The sequence below is a fragment of the Xenopus tropicalis genome, chromosome 6 (genome assembly GCF_000004195.4).
Source record: "Xenopus tropicalis strain Nigerian chromosome 6, UCB_Xtro_10.0, whole genome shotgun sequence".
NCBI lineage: Eukaryota > Metazoa > Chordata > Amphibia > Anura > Pipidae > Xenopus > Xenopus tropicalis.
Window position 1 is genome coordinate 123,220,117 of NC_030682.2, and position 24,474 is coordinate 123,244,590.

General features: G+C 39.5%; 1 protein-coding gene across 2 annotated transcripts in view; it reads left to right on the forward strand.

The window, feature by feature from the left end:
- The first annotated feature begins 1,414 nt into the window (after positions 1 to 1,414).
- zc2hc1a (zinc finger, C2HC-type containing 1A) overlaps positions 1,415 to 24,474 on the forward strand; it is a 28,622-nt gene continuing 5,562 nt past the window's right edge. The window contains exons 1-7 of one of the 2 annotated variants that reach the window (XM_012964190.3): positions 1,415 to 1,585; positions 6,446 to 6,498; positions 10,281 to 10,397; positions 12,733 to 12,874; positions 13,807 to 13,955; positions 16,523 to 16,622; positions 16,878 to 16,986. In XM_012964190.3, coding sequence (XP_012819644.1) covers positions 1,570 to 1,585; positions 6,446 to 6,498; positions 10,281 to 10,397; positions 12,733 to 12,874; positions 13,807 to 13,955; positions 16,523 to 16,622; positions 16,878 to 16,986 — 686 coding nt within the window. In that variant the 5' untranslated portion in view covers positions 1,415 to 1,569. 2 annotated transcript variants of the gene reach the window in all.

The window sequence follows — 24,474 nt, forward strand, 5'->3', positions numbered from 1 at the left end:
ATTATCAGAGACAATCAATATGCAGGGTTATTGCAATATACTCACACAGAGGAGATAATTGCACAGAAGGTAGAAAAATATGGTGTCCACCTCAGCCAAGGGTGGGGAGGGTAAGGACCACCAACCAGCATGGCCTCCCTGAGGAGAGTAGCCTGGCCAAGTATATATATCCTCAGGGTGCTCCATAGCAGCCAAGGATCCCTCACAGCCGCCTATGGATCAGGGATGGGAACTGATCTGATACCTGTGTCTTAACCTTGTCCTGCTTTAAGGCAACAGTGCCTCTATGGAAGAGAACTTCCAGCTAATCTCTCCTGGTTGGAGCCGAAACTGCTCTTTCTAACCAATCTCACTATCTCACTTTCCTAGAAAGTGCTCTTTATAAATGATCCTGATACCCACTACTCCTCATTCACGGGGTCCCTGTCCCCGACTTCACTAGAGCTAGATGCAGACTCTAGGTTAGAAGGCTTTACTTGGGCCCTGTTGATCCCAGGCTCAGTGGAACTTCCACCTGGGTCAGCAGATGCAGCCAAAGAGGCAGACCCACCCCCCTGCTAAGCACTATATCAGATTGCCAAGGGAGTTTGTCTCCCTGTTAACCAATAAGGCACATATGCAAAACTATAAACTGATACATGGGTCTTTGCCCAGTCACAGCATTGACTAGGAAGTTGTAAGGTTTAAAGCCATAGGGGCATGTTAACTCTTTGGGTCCGTACATTAGTTTGATAGATATCCAAATGCTCTTTGTATGACAACTAAAATCTTAACGTGTATGTCCAACTTTAGTTTATATAAGTACGGCTCTACTGCAGAGCTGTCGGCCCAATCAGTGCAGGACCAGGGATTGGCCAAAATCTTTTTTGAAACCCAAAGTGACGTCGCGCAAATGCACAAAACTGCAGATGAAGCCGAGAAATTCTACCCGCCCCTGCGCAAATGCATCAGCTGACATCACCAAACACTTTTCCGGAATTCACCGCAGGACTTTGGGAAGTTTTGGAAAATAACTGAGGAAGTCAGTGGAAGGAGGAAAGGGAAACAGTCTCTCAAACAGCATTAGGGCAATTGGGAAGCTGACAGGAACATGTGTGTGACTCCACTTGAAGTGAGGAGCCCCACTACTACTGCTGTGCAGACAGCTGGATTCCTGGGATAAAAACCCATTTTTGCCACACACATCCACTGACTATCCCATATGAAAAAGTTCAAGCGCTGGGGACCATGGGAGGGTTCAAATATAAATAGCAGCACTCCGTTTTCACAGTTCAACTTCCAGCGATAACGCTGGCGACTCACTGTTGTCCCGCACCCGGGAAACCATTCCAAGCGCCAAGATAGCACAATTACCCGGCCACGCCTCTTTTGTTGACTGACAACCGTCACGCTGCTTCCCCGCCTCCCTTTCTCGTCTGCCACGCCCAGCCCAAGGCCTGGGGCTCCCTGTGCCGCTACATGCTCCAGCCAATCGCTTTCATGGAGATTGAGGGGTGTGTTTCCTGGTTGCCTTGACAGCGGGCGGTAGGGCAGAGAGACACATACAGGGGAGGAATAAAGGAAGCAGACATGGAGGAAATAGAAGGTAAGGATGGGATTGTTGCTGGGACACGGCCACCTGACTAAAGCAGACATTTCTCCTGCGCGGAATTATAGTGTGCCATTATAGTGTGCCAGTCTCTTCCAGGCGCTGCTGCTGTGAGTGACAGGCTGTATGTGTGCAGCCGCTCCTCCCCTCCAGCTGTGTCAGTCACCCTGTCTGTAACCCAATGTTACCATCGTGAGAACAATTTGGGCCTGCTGTATTGTACAGCACTATGGCCTATAGAGGCATTAGGCGATAGCGGCTGTTCCTGGGAGGTGCCGGCCGTAAAGCATTATTGACGTTGTGATGCTTCAGTGCGTCTTGGGATGCGGCGGGGAGCTGTAGTTCAGTACATGGAGCAAGCACTGCAATACAATAAACTCCTTGTAATACTTGCTTTGTTCTCTTATATCACTTTGCTGGAAACAAATCACATTGGTGTGTGTGACAGACCCTGGTTAGCTCTATTTAATGGGTATCAATAGGGAAAGATTTGGGGTAGGGCATTTGCAGGGGCACTTGCATTGGGGGAAACTATGTCAGTGTGTAACATTTCATAAGGACAGGGATGACCAGCCTGCTTACCTGCAACTCCCAGCAGCTGAAAGGGTGATGGGAGTTGTAGTGCAACAACAGATGGAGGGTCATAGGATGACATCCCCTAGGACTAATCCTCCCTGCAATGCCCATTTTCCCTTGCTTTCTAACCCCAGTCCTGAACACACACACCGTTAGTAAGGATGTAATGTACAGTATGGGTCATGGGAAAATGGCAGAACTGTCTGGTATATAAATATCCAGATATACTGTATGTAATTAAATGTTTATTACTGTAGTTAAAGGGACAGCATCACTTAAAAAGTAAGAATGGCGCATTTCAGTTAGTTGTGCCGAGTTCAGGGACAAGTCAGTAAGGAAGGTGCATACATCAAGTGCTGGCATAGACGTAAGGAATTCTTGCACTGATCATCATCTGCATACCCTTAGACTTCCATTGAGCAGAATGAAACTTTGGGACAACACAAATGATTTTTAGAGAAAATTCTTTTGGCAGAATTCCTTTCAGCTCTGGGGTCCAAGGTTCAATTCTATACAGGGCACATCCATCTGCAAAGAGTTTGTATGTGCTTATCTAGATTTTCTCCACTTAGGTCAGTTTCCTCCCACTATCAAAAATCATACAGGCAGGTTCATTGGCTCAGGAAAAATATTGACCTTAGAGCGTGTGAATGTGATAGGGACCTTAGATTGTAAGCTCCTCTAGGGCAGGTACATATGTGGATGATATATATAGTCTCTGTAAAGCACTGGGAAACGTCATTACAGAGTGCAGTCTTTAATCCTCTGGAACAGATGTGTAAGCATTTATCTGCTGTTTGGAAACCATGTGGGATTGTGACCTTGTATAATTTTCTATATCCAAGTTCTAAGATATGGAAGCTAATATGTTATTGAGGTGATGTATTCAACACAGGAAAGAGTCTTTTATACCACCATGATCTATTTTCAAGAGCCATATTTTGTTTTAAACCTTATGAATAGCAAGAACCATCAATTTGTGTTTTAGACCTAAATAAATAAAGGAGAGGGTCTTTCTTTTACCTTTATTTGTACAGTAAATCTAGGTAGGATCAGCGGGCCACTTCTAAAATGTATGTAGGGTCAGGTCCTCTCCCTAATTCTGTTCTTTCTACTCTGACTGTGCTGTATATTTTTATCTCCGCTGTGTTTTACCACTTTTTTTCCTGATGCTCCTTATGCATTTCTCCCCTCTTTTTTTCCTTCTGTTACTGCTTTTGTACAATCTGATATGGTTATTTTTCTTCCTTCCTTTGTATCGTACAGTGCACAAAAGTTGCTAACCTTCAGCTTTCAGCCTTCTTTAAAAATACCAACCAGTTTTTAAAAAAAGAGGTTAAAGCTCAGTCACTTTGGTTGCATCACTTGTCCTTTAATCTTCTTTTTATGGGTAACTGCCCCGTGAGAATTTTAGTCTTAGACCAAAGTCGACTTCAGAATTTTTTAACCAGTGGTTTAGGGGCAAGTAGTGTATTAGCTATACATGGTACATGCCATATTTATAGCCTGTTTAAAAATATTTCAGCCATGGTTCCAAGGACAGCTGGGATAACAAAAGAACTCACAGCAGATCTCTGCCTAATGCATTTTCATCATGGGATGAATGAGATTTGCCTGTCACTGTGCAACTAAGGCACTTTTTTGTCAGAAACTGCAAGCACAAGAATTCTGCCTGAAATCTGCCCTGTGTGCACAGTGACCAACTGATCTCATTCATTCTTGTCACTTTGCATGCAGGATAGCTGTAGAATGTCCCACATTGGCGTAGTCAAAGCCCTGATCTCAGTCCAACTGTAAAATGCTTATACTAAAGAGATATTTTACCTTCACAAAACATATCCTTTTCAAATAGCATAACAACAATATGCTTTAGGCAGTTGCCTTCTGATTCTTTACAGTATTTTTTAAAATGAAGGCTTTAAAGTTCTGTAAATGATGTTGAGCTACTGAATTTAAAAAAAGCTAATACATAAGTTCTTGGCAGCACGTTTGGTGAGGTCACCAAGCGAGCAGATCTTCTCCCGATATCCCCAACTACGGGTAGGCGATATCGGAGGAATTTAGGCTAATTTGGTCAACAAGCTGATGTGGTCCCCGATCCAACTGAATTTTTTAACCTGCCTGATCGATGTTTGGCCCATTTCAGGCCAGATGTCGGTCGGGCAGGCCTGTCGTTGCTGCCGATACACAGGATGATAAGCCGCCGAATCGGTCTAAGGGACCGTTATCGGCAGCTAGAATCGACCCGTGTATGGCCACCTTTACTCTGTGATAGTAAATTGTAGCTGCTGCTGAGCACTGTATTGACTGATGCATCAAATTGTAACAGTGAAGTAATAACAATTATAAACAGGCTTTACTGTAAAGCAGATTGTGGAAAAATGCCAACCCCACCTCCTTGTGTTTTCACTGTGTGCAAGTAGCCAGGTGGTGACGTTAACCTTACAACCGGTGCGTGCCTTGGTGACATCTCTCAGATGGTGCGGAGAAATGTATCAACTTAAGTATCGAATTGTAACAGTTCAGAGAGTCAGCACTCGGCTTACAGAGTCTAAAAAAACAGAAGAAAATTCAACTACAAAAGTACATCTAAAAAAAATAATCAGTCAAAAAGTAATGAGTTACATGAGTCATTATTTCTGGTACTATTTGGAAACGATACGATTTCTGAAACTGAACAGCCCCCTAAAGCTGTAAAATGTGGCTCAACAAATGTTTTCAGTGAACATTTATGCAAACATTTTCAGGTTATATTTAAAGACTTATTGACACTGGGTCACTTTATGCAGAATTCATTAAGAACTTCAGTGCTTTGAAATAAAAATATTACAAAGAATGAGATTTTAGTGTAGGATTTGTTATTTATTCAAATGAGAGAGCTGGTTGAGAGTCTGGAAACATTACCAGGAAGGGTATATATATTTATATAGAGAGAGAGGTGCAAAAAGCAGCATTAATTAAATATAATAATATGCTCTCATGGAACTATGGAAGGAACTGTAGGACTTGCTGCAACTTTATTATCTAAGGCCGCACATTATGTTTAGACCTTGGGATGTAAGGAACACCAAAAAATTAAAGTGTATAAAAGTAATTCTAACATAATGTACTGTCGACCTGCACTGGTACAACTGGTGTGTTTGCCTCAGAAAGACTACTATAGTTTAGAGCAGGGGTACCCAACTTATTTTTACTCCTGAGCCACACTCAGATGTAAAAGGTGTGTTTGAGCCACACAAGCATGAAAAAAAACTCTTTGGGGATTGGGGCTGTGATTGGCATGTGATTTGGTATCCCCATATGGACTGCTAACCTGCTGGAGGCTCTGCTTGGAGTATAACTGTGTCTCTGAGCTTCCAAAACTTGCCTCCAAGCCAGAGATTTAAAAATGGGCACCTACTTTGAGGCCACTGGGAGCAACATCAAAGGGGGTGGTGAGCAACATGTTGCTTATGAGCCACTGGTTGGGGATCACTGGTTTAGAGAAACAAAGCTGCTGTATAGCCACGGGGATAGCCATTCAAAGGACACAGGTTACTTTGCAGATAACAGATAAAACCCCCTTATATTCTAGATGACTTATCAGTTATCTGCTATGTAACCTGGGCCTTTTTTCCAGCTTAAATGGCTGCCCCCATGGCTACACAGCAGCTTATTTATATAAACTATAGTAGGGTTTCTGTCGCAAACACACTAGTTTAACCAGTGCAGAGCTACATTGCATTATATTTTAATGACTTTAACCACTTTCATGTTTTGGTGTTACTGTTCCTTTAACTTGTACACCTTGACTTGTGTTCTCCCAACCCCACATACTTTGATGCATGGGGCGCCTGTGATATAGCAACACACCCCCTATGCAGGATGAGCAAAGGGGGGAATCTGAGGACTCCAATTTTCACCTTTACAGCTGCACATTAAGTAGAAGTATGAAGAGGTCAGGGTCATGGATACTATTTGGTTATAATACATTTGGGTTACACCACTGTTTAAATACTCCATTTCCAGACTGATATTTGTACTTTAAATCAAGCTCTGCTCCTTGTTACTTCTTGCATCTTTCATCATGCCGCAATCTTTTTAAATAAGCTTTGAGCGCTGATTAGTTAATAGGGAGTTCCCAGGAATACTTTGTGTAAAGCTGATGGTTGCCTATCTAAAAGCACACAGGCAAGCAGGGTTATGTCACGTTGCTTTGCTGCTGTTTGCACAACAACCTTCCCTTAACACTGACATCTAATCATTTTATTGAATTATTTTTGTTTATTTTTTTCTTTCCAGAAGAACTTAAACCATGCAAAATTTGTGGTAGGACCTTTTTTACGTCGACACTGGTGAGTAAATGTGTATTCTGTAAAAAGTGAAATTTGATATAATTCAGGCTACAGCAGGGTTGTCCTGTTCCTGCTGAAACTATGAAGTTTTGCAGCTTTTTCATTTTTGCAGTTAACTGGTTGCTAGCATCCAGTTTACCATAGCAACCAGAGAGTGATTTGAAGATGTGATTGACTGGGAGATGAATTGAAGAAGGCTTGAGTAGAAAGATAGATAAGTAATAAAAAAATATCAATAACATTGTAGCCTTACAGAGGCTGCAAAAGTTTTTTTGCCTTTCTGGAATCGGCGACTAGAAACAACAAGATAGCATTTTAAATTACGGACTGACAGGAAGGAAAATAAAAAAACTTTTTTAAAGGAAGGCCAATTCAATCTGGATTTTGTAATCAAAAATACAAAAGGATTCTGTTTTTCTACTGTATAGAATGTGTATAGAATAGTATATGTAAAGTTAGTAAATAGTTTAAAAGAATTTATACAAATCAAAAATCCACATCATTTATTGACTGCAGTGTATGAAAAGAAATGTAAGTATGGTCTGTGTAACAGGCTGAGCTACGATTAACTGGCTTGGAGTCTATGTGGGTCATGCATGGATGAGGTAACAGATGGGCCCGCTTTCATATCTCAGTTTGCAAAATCATGATAAATAACCCAGGAATCTTAGAGGGGTCGCTTAATAATTTATCACTGTCTCAAAGAACATATTTTATTAATGCTGTTGTTTTATTTTTAGATTTAAAGCCAGGACAGATGAGTTTTTTAGTGTGTGAAGGAGATTTGGTGGATGATAAGAATGGAGGAATGCTGTATCTAAGTACAATGTAAATGCAAGGCAAATGTAACTTTTTTGATGAGTAAACTTAAAATCCGCAAATTCATTCCCTTGACCCAATGGAGCAGAGTAGAGAAGATTTTTACTTAAACCCAAAGCTAACAACATGCCAGCATGAAAACTAAAGACACTTTATAAATAAAGATGTACATATATACTTTGGCCATAGTGTAATCTGCCCCGATCCCTCTCTTTAAATAAAAGGTAATTTTAGATAAAAGGAACCTTAGTAGACATATAACACAATTTGTACATTATTTCTGCATTTATTTAAAGGGGTGGTTCACCTTTAAGTTAACTTTTAGCATCTTATAGAATGTCTTTTTCCTAGCATTTTTTTTTTAAGCATTTTTTTCAATTGTTTGATTTTATTTTCTGCCTACTACTAGCTTTCAGATGTGTGCCACTCCACAGCACACAAAAATCCATTTCTCTTTGCGGCTACAATGTTATTGTTATGTTTTATTACTTAGCTTTCTATTCAGTCCTTCTATTCAGACCTTTTCATATTCCGGTCTCTCATTCAAATCACTGCCTGGTTGAAAGGGTAAATAAGACCTTAGCAACCAGATAGCTGCTGAAATACCAAACTGGAGAGCTGTCAAACTAAAAGCTAAATAACTGAAAAACCACAAAAGATAAAAAAAAAGAAGAGCAATTACAAATTGTCTCAGAATATCGCTGTCTGCAATATGCTAAAAGTTAATCTGAAGGTGAACCACCTCTTTAAGGAAAAAGTTATCCAACACACAAACAGCCCTGTTGAAATTAACGTAACTGCTTATTGAGAGGCAGATTTATCTGTATTTCACAGTTTTAAAGGTTTTTGAAACCATAAATAAACTTGTTTCTATTAAAACCATGGATGTCTGGTCATTTATTAGAAGATCCAAATTGAAAAAGCATAAAGAAATTAAAATGCGCAAAAAAAAATGACCAAGAAAAACACAAATTTTTCATGGTTTTTAAATTTCTTACGAATCTTTGTGGACTTACAAATGACAAAAAACCCTGAAAACCACAAATTAAATAAAGATTGTTACAACCTTTAGATGTCGTACTTTTGCATTTGAATTTTTGTGGCTTTGACGCATAATAAATGGTGAAAAATTATAGTTTTAGCACAAAAAAAGCGAATCATAACAAAAAACGAGTGTGAACAATGAGAGCGGAGCAGTCACCACAAAGTTCCTACAAGAACACTATCCCATGATAAAAGGAAATTTCATAAGAGATGAGAAAAGAGTTGATGAAATCTGTTAGCTTGAAAATGGTTACTAATCCATGTCTAAGGCTCAGGGACTCCATCCAACCACAGTGAGAGCCAGCATCTCCAAATGAAGACTTGGAACAGTGGCAAATTTTTACAGATTAGAACTGCAGGGCCCTCTAGCCTCAGCTAAGGTCACTGAATGCTTATCTCAGATTTGCAAAATAAAACACCTAGACAATTCTAATCCTTTCTTTCTGTAGGCTCTTTCTTCTCTTATTGATTTAAAATCAGTGGTTCTCAACCTTCCTAATGCCGCCTTTAATACAGTTAGTTCCTCATGTTGTGGTGACCCCCAACCATAAAATTATTGCTAAAACCATCAGAAATATGTGTTTTCCAATGGTCTTAGGTGACCCCTGTGAAAGGGTCCTTTGACAAGAACCGCTGACCTAGATGATCCCCAGGCCTTCATCTACAAACAGATTGGACTGAGTCTGCACTGGACCCAGAAATTCTTGGTGAATGTCCAGTCATCTGTTCATGTGATAAAGGGGAAATATAATTTGGTTACACAGTAAGACAATTATTTAAAACACAAATGCAAGTCTATATCTGAACGCATGAGGAAAAGCAAAATTATAGTTTATATATATTTTTTATAAAGAGCTACTTATGTGCACAGTAGCTGTACAGTTGAACAATAAATGAATACAGGGTGTTATTAAAATAATAATAGATAAATACAAAGTATGATAATAAATACAAGGTACAGGTGTAATAAGTTAAGAATCATAGAGACAAGAGGATGGAGGTCCCTGCACCGTAGAGCTTACAGTCTAAATTATATCTATTTCACAAAGGTAACCATACTGCTGATGAGATTTTACAATTCTGTCTAGCCAATATAAAGGGGGTTAGCTGAAGGGGTGGCAAGTGTACAACAGTAGAGCAAAATGCTCTTCCAGATACAACCTGTACCTAGTCCTGGATGTAAATGAACCCATACCTAAACAGCATCTAAATGCCACTACAACACACCCTGCCCTGCACATACCAGTGGCTGATCTCAGAGCTGATTGGGCAAGTGGAACAGTGAAAAAAGCCAAGTCTGTTGAATGACACTGGTTGGTTTAACTAAGTGGGCTTGGTACTATAGGGTATACAGATCCTGCTGTATACATATTATATTTTATTTCTGCATTTATTATAATCAGTAATTAATTATTATGTCCTACCTGTTGTTATTTCATTATATTTTTTAAACATTGTATTATTTATATCCATCCTGAAACTGTACCTACTACCTACAGCTAAATTATAACTTTACATATTTATTTTATTATTTTACTTTATTATGAGCAAAGGCTTGATTTACAAAAACAGCCTGATAATCTGAGCAGGGGGTAATAAGCTTCAAAGGAATTTTCCTGATTTGGAGCCACAGCCTCAGTTTTCCTACAATAGCCAAAATATCCCTACATTTCCTTTAAAGATTATTTGGACACTGGAGGTCACTTTCATTTACATGGGATTTCTGCAACTTGGTAACCACCCATATGAATAGACACAAGCATGGAGATGTGAGAGCTGACATGCAGATCCTGCCATTGGTCACAGGGCCCTGGGCAGATTGACATTCTCTCCACCGCCACATGTGTCATTAGGTGAAACGCTGCATCTGTTACATAAATTCATTTGCACTAATGCATTTTTTTATATTAATTTAACAGAAAAAACACATTCCGATTTGCCAAAAATCAGCTGTGAAAAAGAGAAAAGCCTTTGATTCAAGCAGGCAAAGAGCAGAGGGAACAGATATCAGTACAGTAAAACCAGTAAAGGCACGGGTAAGTAATGCTCCATATTGTAGTTTAGGAATATGCCAAATCACAAGAAACACCGTATTACTTAGTCATTTCTGCTGTACTGCACAAAAATATCACTGCTAATTGTATTGCTTGTCAACCATGAATCCATTTGTCTGTACAAGGGTAGAGTTACCCTTTAATGTAATTTATGAGGAGAATAAATATTATGTGAACATGACAGCACCATGTGTGGTCTATTGCTTAATTAGTGAGAAAGTTGGAAAAAAATATATAAGATAATATGCAGTGGAAAGAACTCTCTAACTAACAGCCTGGCTACATGCATTATATGCTGGTCTACACTAGCTCCAAACAAATGGGTTCTCAGACCTGTGCAAAAGATGTTTTTATTTAAACTACTTTCACTGTGTACCCATCAGCTTTGATGGTACTTTGGCTATAGGGGCTTAGAAAACCTTAGACCTGTGTCAGTCTTCTGGAATGAGAAATACAAGGAAAGGCAGCCTATCACAGTAAAAGCCAATAGTTGGGTTGGTGTATGATTGTTATAACGGTTAATGTCATTTATGACATTTATTGCACTTCTGTTAGTTTCCCTACAGTCTATGTGTTATAAACCCAATTTATTAAAGGTACTTGTATCAAATGCACTCTCTGCACTTCTGCATAGCTGTGCTTAGCGCCCCTCAGTCATTCCTGCTAGCCCTTACGAATTTACCACTGCTGTTTCTCTGTTCCAGGCGGTAGCTCCAAGATTCCCTTTGCACCCCGCAACCATAGGTGCTGCACACATGCATTTAAAGAATTGGGTGCTCATGTCACTCTCATGCCAAACACCAGAAATGACACCAAGCAGACTTATAAAACTTGCACAATGGTTTTAAATTCTAAAAAATACCTTGTCTGTAAATATTGAGAGTAATGAGAAGCTGGTTAATTACAAGATTATATATGAGTAAATACTACCAATTTCTTCTGGACCACTACCACTACTCAATTACAATGCCTTTGGAAAGGAACCATAGCTGGCAGCAGGAAGGTTTAATAAAAACATTAGTAGTTGGGTGACCTATTTACAGGTCTGTTGTGATTTGCTCCTTTTCTTTTGAAGATTTTTTTTTTCTTCTCTGCTTTCTTTATCTCAATCTGTCCCTTCTTCTCTCCCCGTTTACTTGTCTTCATTTCAAATTTTCCCTTCTACTTACTCCGTTTTTCACAACCTCTTATTCTTACACCTTCTGTTTGACCTCCCCTTCTATTTCACGCCTTTATTTTTATTCCCACCATCCATTCTGATGCCCCCAACCATTGTTTTGAGATTTTATCAGTCACTGAATGTTGGCCATCAGTTATGAATAGGTAAACTTCTTTGGATTTCCTTGTTGATTTGGAATGACTTTTTAATTTGAAGGGCAAGGAACCAAACACATACACTGATTTTAAAAAAATTGGCTGCCCCCTTTCCCATACCTGGCTTGAGAACACAGAACAGATTTGGCATATCCAGGCTCCCCGGCATTGAAGTGGTTGTGAAGCAGAGGAGGGACCTCTCTGTGCAGAGGAGAGAACTATTTTAAAAGTGGAAGAAGATTCCAATTTACTTTTTTATAAATAAATTCCATTTCTCTGTAATAATAAAACAATAGTGGTCTTGATCCTAACTTTTAAAAAGGAATTCTTATTGAAGGCAATGTAATCCTATTGGGTTTAATTAATGTTGTCAGCCCATGTATGACCAGCTTTAGTGTAGCCTGGTGAATAGGTGCAGGAAATAACTTATTCTTGTGATGTTCCTGAGAAAGAATTGGCATATTCTGGTCAGTGATTCAGTGTTGTCTAAGAAAGTAAGGGGAGTCTTTACTGAATCCCATTAAATTCCGATTGGTAACTGTAATTTGTGTGGTGGAATAATATTTAAATACACGTTTATGCATTATTTCTATCTATCTATCATTTGGAAATATACACAACGTATATACTATGTATAGGCTGCTTATAATGTTCGGTGCTGCCCTCCAGTGGTAAATTCGTAGGTCACTCATAACGTTATTGGAAAGCTGCTTTTTAAAGATCATATTAGTTGGTATCTTTTGCTGTCTGCCGCTAACTGTATTTTTTATTAAGTCAACTTTAATAAATTAAAAGCAGTAATAATCAAATGTTTTTTTAGTTTGCTGCTTTATTCAAACACATATATTGCATCCCAAGCAAAAGGATAAATTTTGTTTTGATTAATTATTTTGAATAAAAAATTATTTTCTTTTTTTTTTTTTTTTATTTCTCAAGCAATCCTAGAACTTCCTTTTGAGTTTGGTGCCTTGGCTTGCTTAATTATATGCATTCTTTCTTTTAGCCAGAACCTCCCAAAAAGCAGTCCACCTGGAGGAGGAAACATGAAGAATTTATTGCCACTATAAGAGCTGCTAAAGGAATTTCTCAGATTATAAAAGAAGGTGGTGAGCTTCCACCTCCACCCCCACCTTCATATGACCCTGGTATGACTTTGTTAATATATCTGCAGATCATTATCTATCTGATATAGGCCATATAACTGCTCTATTGCCTATACAGCCTCATCTCCCTGCATTATCTGCTAATATTAGCAGATGCCAAATGCAGATCTATGATTGATGTAGTCCTTTCAAGTCAGACAGAATATTATCATTCCCTAACACCATCTAGCAAATTGCTCACTATTGCCAGCATATAAAGAAGCTTCCTAATTGCTCATTATTGCCAGAATATAAAGTAGCTTCCTAGTTTTATATCTGCTTTTTATGCAAGAAGAACACCCATTCTATCCAGAAAAAATATACAGTATTTGCATGATGTTTTACAGATAGGTCCCCAAGAGCCCAGGACTATCACACAGTTACTGATACTGGACAAAATCCATAGCAACCAGCTATTTTCCTTTATGGTGCCACATGCAGCCGACTAATTAAAGTGAATTTCTTATTGGTTGCTATAGGTTGGTGCACATTCGTCCAGCAAATGAGGCTAACTCTGCATGTGTAATTAGCAGTACATTATAACTGGCTTCACTACATTGAGAGAAAAGAGATGGAATATGTGGCTTTGCTGTATCCTAGCATAGGGCAGGTTTATCCGCCACCTTACTATTTACCACAAGCACTACGGCTGCCATAAGTGCTTTCCATTATCTTGGCTGTTTTATGCCACTTACTCTTGTATTTTATCTTTGTATGAATTTTGTGGTCACACCCCCATTGCACCCCAAAGGTATAAAATTTAGTGATGAGCACAACTTTACCTTTTTTACTACATGAAGTCCTAATCATAATAAACTAATAATGACATACATAGGCATCATACATCATGTAGCAAAACAGTCATTTTCCAAAAACAAATCAGTACATAAGCATTGTGTAACACCTGCATTTTACTGTTTCTTTTTTAAATTTAGATTATGTTCAGTGTCCCTATTGTCAGAGGAGATTTAATCAGAATGCTGCTGATCGACACATAAACTTCTGCAAGGAGCAAGCTGCACGCATGGGAAATAAAATGAAAGGAGGCCCAGATCCCAAAGGAAAACCAGCACCACGTCCCCAGGTAATAATAAATTTGGGGGGAAATTTTGAAAAGAGTGTTGTATTTTGCATATAACTAGTCATGAATAACTAGCAGATGCTACCAAAAACATGGCCAACAAAGGAGAACAACTATGCCAGAAAGAAATTACAGACTATAAATTAGTGGAGCTGCGGATAAGATTTGGTTGGCCCTTAGGTCCACACAGGGCTGGAACTAGGGGTAGGCAGAAGAGGCACCTGCCTAGGGCGCCAGACAGGAACCTCTCCTGCCTACCCCTTACCCCTTCTCTTGCCCCAGCCGGTTGTTATTACACGGTGGGGCAATAACTCCCTCACTGCTTGATGGCACACGTGAGGTGGGGGAAGGTGCAGGGGCAAGGTGGCCGACTGGGTTGCCTAAGGTGCCCAGTTGGCTTGGCTCACCCCTGGGTCCACATTTCAGATGGTTTTTTGGATGTGAAGTCTTGCAATAGTTTATAACTGCATGGTTGGCTTATCTTTTGATTTATGGGAAGGTGCTAAAATGTTTCTGAGCCTTCAAGAAAGAAACTATATAAGTATGATTAGGTCATCAGGTGCAAATGATCTTCTTAACTGATCTATTTTGCAGTTAAAAAGGAATCTTGGCAAAACGTGGTTTTGGCACAAGGTGACAGATGTAAGACAGTTGTTATCAGTCATTCAGCCATAGTTCCAAGAATATTTGGATAGCAAATATATTGGATAGACTTTAATTTACTGCCATGCTGGACTCTCAGGTATATCCAGGAGAGCAAATAAACATTATCCACAAATCTTACCCTAACCAGCATTCATACTGGGCCCCTCAATCACTTCTCTATGTCCCGCAAGAGGCACCAGCCCCACAGTTTGTGAATAGCTGGCGTAGATCCACATGACAGATGGTTTTGCCAAGGTAGCACATCATGGACTTCAATCCTGTGTATTTTCCTTCATTCCTTACAGGCTATTTTCAAGGGGTTTCCTATTTTAAACTAGTTGCACAAAGCATGTAGGTCATCTAAGGTGCACCCATACAATAATCATATCAAAGGGCAATGCCATCACAAACACTAATGAAAGTTGATAGCAATCGCTGGCATGGTTTGTATCGTGCATAGCTCTTCCAAAGTGCTAAAGGTCCAGCTCTTTGAAGCAAATATTGCATTGGTTTATATGTTGAAATGAAAGGTAGGGTTTCCTTCTAGCTGGATAGACAAATTCATTTTTTTACGCTTCCTTGGGTTTTTGCAGAATTTATAAGCATGATACCCTATAAAATAAACATTAGAAGGAACAGTTACATCAAAAACCAAAATTTTTTTATATGCATTTAAATATTATTGCCCTGCACTGGTAAAAAAAATGTGTGTGCTTTGGAAACACCACTATAGTTTATATTAACAAGGGACTGGGTAGCCATGGGGTTAGTCATTCAAGATGAATTAGGCAAAAAGGCTTGTGTTTAGAGAGCAGATTGCAGATAAACTGTTTAGATTCCAGTGGGTTTAATTTTTATACAGGAAACTAAACAGTGGTCAGATGCTATTTGTGGCTTTCTATGGGATTACAGGATAAAACCGTTATAAACCAATATAAAAAAGAATTTATATGTAGGTGCTGAATGAACAGGTACAAACTTTACATTTAAAGGGCATGTCAACCCCAAAAATAATTATTTGCATAAATAAAGAAAACATAATTCTAAGCAATTTTCCAATATGAAATAATTAAAAATTTGTAGCGCTTTAAAAGTTATTTGTAAATGTAATAGCTATTGAGAGCAGCATTTGCTGAACTCCTGGTTGTTACTTTTTTAACAATGTTGCAACTGTCAGTCTCCTCCAGCAAGCCAGGTCTGTCAATCTGCTGCCTTGCGTTACATTGTTTCAACAGTCAGAGCCACCAGGGCAGAGAATAGAAAATGACAGGCAAACACTGCCTCTAATAGCAATTTTAAATACAAATAACTCAAAAATTACAAATTTGTAATAAATGTATATTGCAAAGCTGCTTAGAATTGTGTTTTCTTTTATTAGGCAAAAAAATATATTTTGCATTGCCTTGTCCTTTAAATAAGCTATTTTCACTGTTTAATGATACTGGTCAGTTAACCTCCAATATAATCCTGCATTCTTTCTAGGTTTCAGCTGAATCTTTGTGGGGTATTTTTTCAGGATTCATATTTGGCCGAATCCTTAGCTGTCAAAAACATTTGTCAGGTTTTAGGTGGCAATCCACCCCAAATGAAAACACAAGCCTTAGAGATCTCACTACTATTTTCTGACTAAGTATTTTTCGTTCAGAAGAATTAACTCTGAACCTATAAACCATGTGACTTTAAAGCTTAGAACAATTGAATGTGGACATTTTGGTTCACAAATCGCAATTTGAATGTGAAAATTAGGGATCACAATTCAAACAAATCTTTTGTTGAAGATTTAAGTTGATGTGTGAAACTATTTAATACTTTCCATTACAAGGTCAAGATCATTAAGCCTGTATTGGACCTGTGTAGCAACAAAGCATTTATTTGCCTCACTGTATTAACCTATGGCAACAACTAATATACCATTATTTTTGCAGCATAAGCCACTGAGTCTTAAGAAGACTAACTCACCCGCGGCTGTATCATCCCCGGCTTCACGACTGCCACAGCCACCAAATTTTGGAAAAACCACCTCAGGTAGACTTTAATATTTCTGTGTATGGGTTAGTGTTATCATATACATAAACTTACACTTATGTGCAAGACCTCTTTTTACTCTTTTCTGCCAATGCTTTACTAATAACAGTGGTCTTCCAGCTATTGGGAATTGCTGTACATTCAAGCGACAATGCCTGCATATATACAGTATATATGTATTACTGAAATGTAAGTGCCATCACTGGCAGAGATTCCTTGTTACAATTTGCTACTTTAATCTTCTCCTACATTCAGGTATCCCATCAGGAAAATCAGTAGCAAACAGTGGAGCTCCGGGAAATAAATATCAAACTCAGTCTCCGGCACATAAAAATTCTACAACTGTTACAAGTCCTCAGGCTGGGTAAGTCCAGTTAACAGCCCACCTTTACAGTCTGATGTACAAAATTATTCTGACTGCATATTTAACTTTAAAGGAGAAGGAAAGGCTAAGTCACTTGGGGGTGCCAAAATGTTAGGCACCCCCAAGTGACTTAGAACGCCTACCTTGTACCCCGGGCTGGTGCCCCTGTACGGAGGGAACAGCACCAGCCCGGGGTAGCTGCCGGCGCTTCCTCCTTCCTCCTCGCTTGCGTGCGCATGCGCAGTAGAGTGAAAAGCCGAACTTAAACATTAAAGTCGGCTTTTCACTCTACTGCCCATGCGCCGGCCGGCGGATTTCGCCGGCAGCGCGCAAAGGAAGGAGGAAGCGGTGTCTACAGGTGCCCCGGGCTGGTGCTGTTCCCTCCGTACAGGGGCACCAGCCCGGGGTACAAGGTAGGCGCTCTAAGTCACTTGGGGGTGCCTAACATTTTGGCACCCCCAAGTGACTTAGCCTTTCCTTCTCCTTTAAGACCTGCCTGTACTTTTCAATAATTATTTGCTCTGATGCCGGGACTGGGGGTAAGCAGTTCTCATATGGTGGTCACACAACCCATGCCCATTTTGCACTGCACTGTCAATTAGCAGCTGTGAAGCTACAGAATACAGAGCAGGGCTGTTGAAACTTTTCGGATTCAGGCCTGCATCCTTTTGCTGTCTATTAACCTTTCAGCCCCAACCGCCATACAAAAACATAAAATATTGTTGTTACAGTTCCATCCAGAGCAGATTAGGGACTAGGCTTGGCTAGATTTTATCCTAGCTTTCTGTAAACATACCGGCTTTAATGTAAACCACCTGCAAGTGCTTGTGCACATGCTTATCAGGCAATAGTTTCCTAAAAACGCAACAGTCTGTAAGAGCTTGCACAGCTTGCCAGGGCTGCACATACAAGTCTATTGGGGGCAGTAAGAGGGTGCTTTGGCAAGGCTTTTTAGGGGTATTAAAAAAAAAAACACTGGACTAAGAGTACCCAGATGCTATTACCGTAGAGAACAATCTGTTCCAAAGTAATAAAGCTTAATTAGAGGCCAGTAATACACAAGTTTAGAGGGCTGGCTGAAGCCTTTTTTGCAGTGTGTTTTTTGTGAGGCTTTTTAGCAGCAAGTACAGTTTGGAAGGAAGATGCTGGAAAATAACCAGGTAGGAATTGGAAGGTGACGTCTAGAAAATGTTATGGGCAAGTTGGGGATCAGGAAGTAATGTTGATAAACATTTTAAACCTGAGGGGTAAGTCAGAACCACAGGTGGGACCTTGTGTAATGGGAACAGTTTGGAAGCTCATTTGAAGAAGACATACAACATAAGGTACACGTGTATTGGCATGTAATATTGGTTGGCTGGTGTATTACAGGTATAGGACCCATTATCCAGAATGCTCGGGACCAAGGGTATTCCGTATAAGGGGTATTTCCGTAATTTGGGTCTCCATACCATAAGCCTACTAAAAAATCAATAAACCATTAATTAAACCCAATAGGATTATTTTCCATCCAATAAGGATTATTTATATCTTAGTTGGGATCAATTACAAGATACTGTTTTATTATTACAGAGAAAAAGGAAATCAGTTTTAAAATTCTGAATTATTTGATTAAAATAGAGTCTATGGGAGACAGGCTTTCCGTAATTCGGAGCTTTCTGGATAATGGGTTTCCGGATAAGGGATCCCATACCTATATGTAATGGATGTGAGGAAGGCGAGAGCTTTGTGTATGAAAATTCATTCAGCAATTTAGTAGGATATGTAGCATGCATTTTTTTTTTTAACTTCAAGAGAAAAAATTAGTAGAATGTTTAGAAGTGTTATGTATATAAACATAGTGTTTTTATATACACACAGGAACCCTCTGGGGTGTTGGTAGCAACCTGCAACTGTTTTTACTGAATTGACAGGGCTGTACTGCCTGTATATGTGCATTTATACGTTAGATGGCCAAAGATGCTGGCTTTACTGACTCAGCAGAGTGCATATACAGTATATATGCATTTTATTTATCTGTATGTACCCCACCTGTTACATTTCTTTAGAAAAGAAGAATAAGGAGAATAATTTTTAGACCAGAATGAAGGCAATAAAAGAACTTCCCCGGAGCGAATGCCATTTCCAGTTCATTTTAGGAGAAAGAAAAGATAATGTCACTGAATTGGCATCACAGGATGTCTACAAATCACTTTCTACTATGTCATGTTGCTTTAAGTAAAAGATTTAAGTTTGCAGGTCACAATGTAAGTCAGAATTTTTGTGTCTAATACTATAGACAAACTATGAATTGAACAGCTTGTCTGACTGATATCAATTATCCATGATTCATTTATGGAGTAAAAAATTAAATAAAGGAGACCTCATTAACAAGCCATAGTGCTAGGTGCAAAAATAGGTGCAGAATTGTGCCAATCAAGGCTGCCTTCTCTAATGGGCTTGTACCTACTTGCACTCCCATATATATTAGCACCATGCACCAATAGCCAGTTGCGCCTGCTTTGCAGAATAGGTTGTGCAGCGTACTCTGGAGCAAAAGGACCCTGTACTTTGCGCCTGCCATGAGTAAGCAGAATTTCCAGAGTTTTAATTGTATATTCACTTTGCTGCTTCAACAGCAAGGGGTAACAATGCTTACAGTACAGGATCTCTTGAAAGCTTCATTCACATGGTCTGAAATTAGTTTTTTACTATTAAGCAAAGGTTGTTGGTCCATACATAGATAAGGTTGGGCATTGGGCTTCTGAATGGTTGGGTGTGCAAACTGAAAATTTCATAGGAATAGAGTGCATCAATCACACACCAAACATCAGAAATGCCACCATACAGATTTCAAACATATTTGGAAAAACTGAGCCTAATTTGCAAGAAAGCACACAAGCAGTTTCGTCTGTCGGCTAATCAGACACAACTGCGGTAGGCGCAGCACAATTGCAACAAGAGCATCACCCCTCTTCAACCAAAATAACACCAGAGTTCTAAGCGAAAACGCTTCACTGTGGGGAAAACAACATGCGGATTGCGCTCAAAATTTCACTTTACTGTCTGCACTTGTAGACGTACATGTACCTCACTTACTCGCAAGCCCTTTCCTGATGCAGACTATACTGAGTGCGCTTGTAGTCCAGAAAAGTTCTGAAGGGTTGACTTAGTAATGGGGTGATTGTTTCCCTTCAAAAGGCTATGGAAATAAGTATGTTTCTGGATTTAGCTATTAAGCCAGAATATGCAATTCAGAGACAAACAATGCTGCTTTCACTTTCAGTTACAATTACAAATAATTTACAAACTATTTCATTATAATAAAAACTTTGGGAGGATTTTCCCCTTTGACTCTCAAGAACTTGTCTGAAATGTGAATTGTGTTTACAGAACATATTTGTTTTACAGGCTTGCTGTGCTTTGTCAGCAGTTATAACAGAGTAAATATTGTGACATAGGCGAAGAAAAAAACACAACATTCAACTGTGAATGAGTTATTATAGGGCAACTAAAGACTCTTTCTTTTTTCTTAATTATAAATCTTAATGTTTCTTGGAAATTAAGTAGCAATGGTCAGATTACTCAGACATGTCTTGTTATGAATAGCTGCAGTTTTACCACAATCCACTCTGCTTCACCCTCCCTATTATACATGTTAGTACATTTTTGTTTACCCCATAGGAGAAACCTCTTTATCAGGAGCATTAAAAATAAGAGCTGATAGCATGTGTTTTAATCATAAAACAGGAGGTAAACAGAAACCTTGACGGTGGAATGGCAGTGGATGTCATCAACTTTGCTAAAGCATTTGATACAGTACCGCACAGAATGTTAATAATAAAATTGAGGAATTTTGGCCTGAAACATAATATGTGTACTTGGCTGAAGGATAGATTACAGAGAGTTTTAATATATTAATATATTTTCTAATTGGGCCAGTGTTGTTAGTGGAGTACCACAGGGATCAGACCTTGGTTCTTTGCTTTTTAACTAGTTTATTAAACACCTGGAGTTTGGCATAGAGAGTACTGTTTATATTACTAAATTGTGCAAAACTATAAGTTCCATGCAGGATGCTGCCAATTTGCAGAGCGTTTTAACAAAATTGGAAAACTGGGCAGGAAAATGAGGTTCAGTGTTGAAAAGTGCAAAGTTATATACTTTGGAAGAAATTATATAAATGCAAGATATACAATAAATGGTTGTGTGTTGGGGGGATTCTTAACTGAGAAGGAGCTGGGGATTTTCTAGATAGGAATAACACCCACATTTAATTGTGCATAGCCAATGAAAACAAATGTCGAGCCTGCCCCCAAAACATTGTTTTGTTTGGCTATGCACAATTAAACACAGGGGTTATCCCCTTTTGCATCTTACCTATGTTGTTGGAGTGTTCTTGCATGGCTATTTAGTGGGGGTGTTGTACCTCTATATTGTTTTAGCATGGGGTTACTTATCCTTGAGAGGCCGGGTATGTGTGTGCACCTTGGTTCCAGTAATTCCAGGCAATGTAATTTGGGGGCTACTAAAGCAAATAAAGTGCTGTCTTGTATAAAAAAGGGCATTGACCCAAGGGATGAAAACATAATTTTGCCCCTTTATAGGTCCCTGGTAAGGCCTCACCGTGAGTCAGTTTTGGGCTCCAGTCCTTAAGAAGGATATTAATGAGCTGGAGAGAGTGCAGAGACTGCAACTAAACTGGTAAAGGGGATGGAAGATTTAAACTATGAGGTTAGACTGTCGAGGTTGGGGTTGTTTTCTCTGAAAAAAAGATGCTTGTGAGGGGACATGACTAAGTACATTAGAGGGGATTATAGGCAGATGTGTTCTTTTCTCCATAAAAATGATCAGCGCACTAGAGCCCCCCCCCCCCTTTAGATTAGAGGAACAAAATATAGATATATATATATTATAATATAGTAGTAGTGTCCTTTTCTATTGTCTGCCCTGGTGGCTCTGGTATTTGAAACACTGTAATACAAAGCAGCAGATTGACAGACCTGTATTGCTGGAGGAGACTAACCTTTGCAACATTGGTTAAAAAGTAACAACCAGGAGTTCAGCAAATACTGCTTTCAATAGCAGTTACATTTACAAATAACTGTTAAAGCACTAAAAAAAATTCAATAAACTTACATCGGAAAGTTGCTTGGAATTATGTTTTCTTTTATTAGGCAAAAAATAATTTTTGAGGTTGACATGTCCTTTAGTGTATAAATCATTTTTTAGAAGACTTACAATATGGTGATCCAAACTACGGAAAGATCACTTAAACGAAAAACCCCAGGTCCCGAGCATTCTGCATAACAGGTCCCATACCTGTAATATGTAGCAGCAGCTTATACAGTGTGCCTTTACCAACTGGCTACATTTTAGGTCCTCACACTAGGGTAACTAGGTAAGTTACTGATATTAAGCCAAGGTAACTAGAAAATAAATATTTACCTCCCTTTGGAAACCTAACTCACCTCTTGAACACTAGGCCATTTAATAATCAGATTACTTCAAACTTAATTGTAACTGTACCCTTTTCATTGCGGAAGCACCCTGAAGTTTCTTCTTGCGTAGAAACAAAAAGTGAATTTTGCAGGACTTTTTTTACCCAAAATTACACGTTTCTTACAGGGCTTTCTCACCACCAAAGTGCCTGTATTTTAAATTTAAAAAGGAAGTACTGCCGGGCCCATAGTTTAGAACAGTGATCCCTAACCAGCAGCTCACAAGCAACACAAGCAACATGCTGCTCACCAACCCCTTGGATGTTGCTCCCAGTGGCCTCAGAGCAGCTGCTCATATTTGAATTTCTGACTTAAAGGCAAGCCAAACTAAGCCTCCTGTAGTCTGCCAGTCCTCATTGGGCTACCAAATAACCAATCACACCCCTTACTGGGCACCCTCTAGAAACTGTTTTCATACTTGCATTGCTCCTCAGGTTTTTCTATATATAAATGTTGCTCATGGGAAAAAAGGTTTGGGGACCCTAGTTTAGAAGATAGGTTGGATGTAGTAGGCTTCTTGGATGATGAAAGCTAGAGGAATGTTTAAACTGGGTATGGAACTTGATAAGATGTTTTCTAATGTTATTTTAATACCACCAAAAATGAGGAAAGTTTTACAGTAGTTGGAAGAAAGAATAGGGTTGTTTCTGAAAATATCTGAGGTTAGAGATAAGCATTATGGTGGGGCCCTGCTGAAAGAGCCTTTTCAGTAGGAAGTTGTCGAAGTGACATTTTTCAACAGAATTATTTGTACAAAGAGGGTCACCAGGGAGAAATGGGAGGCCTTAAAGAAGAACATTGTGATAAACAGTCCGCTTTATCTGGATTTTTTGGTGAAATTTTAGGGCTTTGATAAATTTATTAATGAAAAGAAATTTTGCTTTTAACTACACGATTCCTCATTTCAACCTTCATTGAATAAAATAATTTTAAAATACATCAACATACAGTAGCTTCTAATGTCTCGGACATACAACATACAGTAGCTTCTGACATCTGGGAAATACAACATACAGTAGCTTCTGATGTCTGGGACGTACAACATACAGTAGCTTCTGACGTCTGGGACATACAACATACAGTAGCTTCTGACGTCTGGGACATACAACATACAGTAGCTTCTGATGTCTGGGACATACAACATACAGTAGCTTCTGAGGTCTGGGACATACAACATACAGTAGCTTCTGATGTCTAGGACATACAACATACAGTAGCTTCTGATTTCTGGGACATACAACATACAGTAGCTTCTGAGGTCTGGGACATACATCATACAGTAGCTTCTGACATTTGGGACATACAACATACAGTAGCTTCTGAGGTCTGGGACATACAACATACAGTAGCTTCTAAAGGTCTGGGACATACAACATACAGTAGCTTCTGAGGTCTGGGACATACAACATACAGTAGCTTCTGAGGTCTGGGACATACAACATACAGTAGCTTCTGACGTCTGGGACATACAACATACAGTAGCTTCTGATGGTCAGGATTAGTTGACATGAAATAGGTTGACTCTTACTATAAATGTGGTGGGATCTTACATACTGTAGATCTTGGGTTTCATTGAGGTGCTTCTTTTATTGTTTATAATGCTCCTAGGGTGGGATCCATTGGGGGGATCCATTGTGCAGACGGGGTTAATAATCCCAGTCAGCTAATTAAGAGGCAGCTGAGAGAGGAGCTGCCTGGAGAGGTAAAAAAGTGTGTGCTCCCACACCTGGAGGCTGCTCAGTGTGAAGGAGTCACTGAGGGTGAGGGGTCACTAGGAAAGGTGTCCACTCTCCGAGCAGGGCACAGGGCATGAGGGCTGCCTGCCTGTGTGAGGAACTCCCAGAGGGGCTAAGGGTGCCTCCTGCCGCTGGGAGGAGCAGAGGGAGTCGTGACCAGGTGTGTGAGAGCTGAGAAAAGTCAGCAGGGCTTAGGCTGATGCTAGACATGGCGTAGGGCTGATATTTTCGGCAAGCGGAAAAACACGTATACGCCTCCTACATGTGCCTGC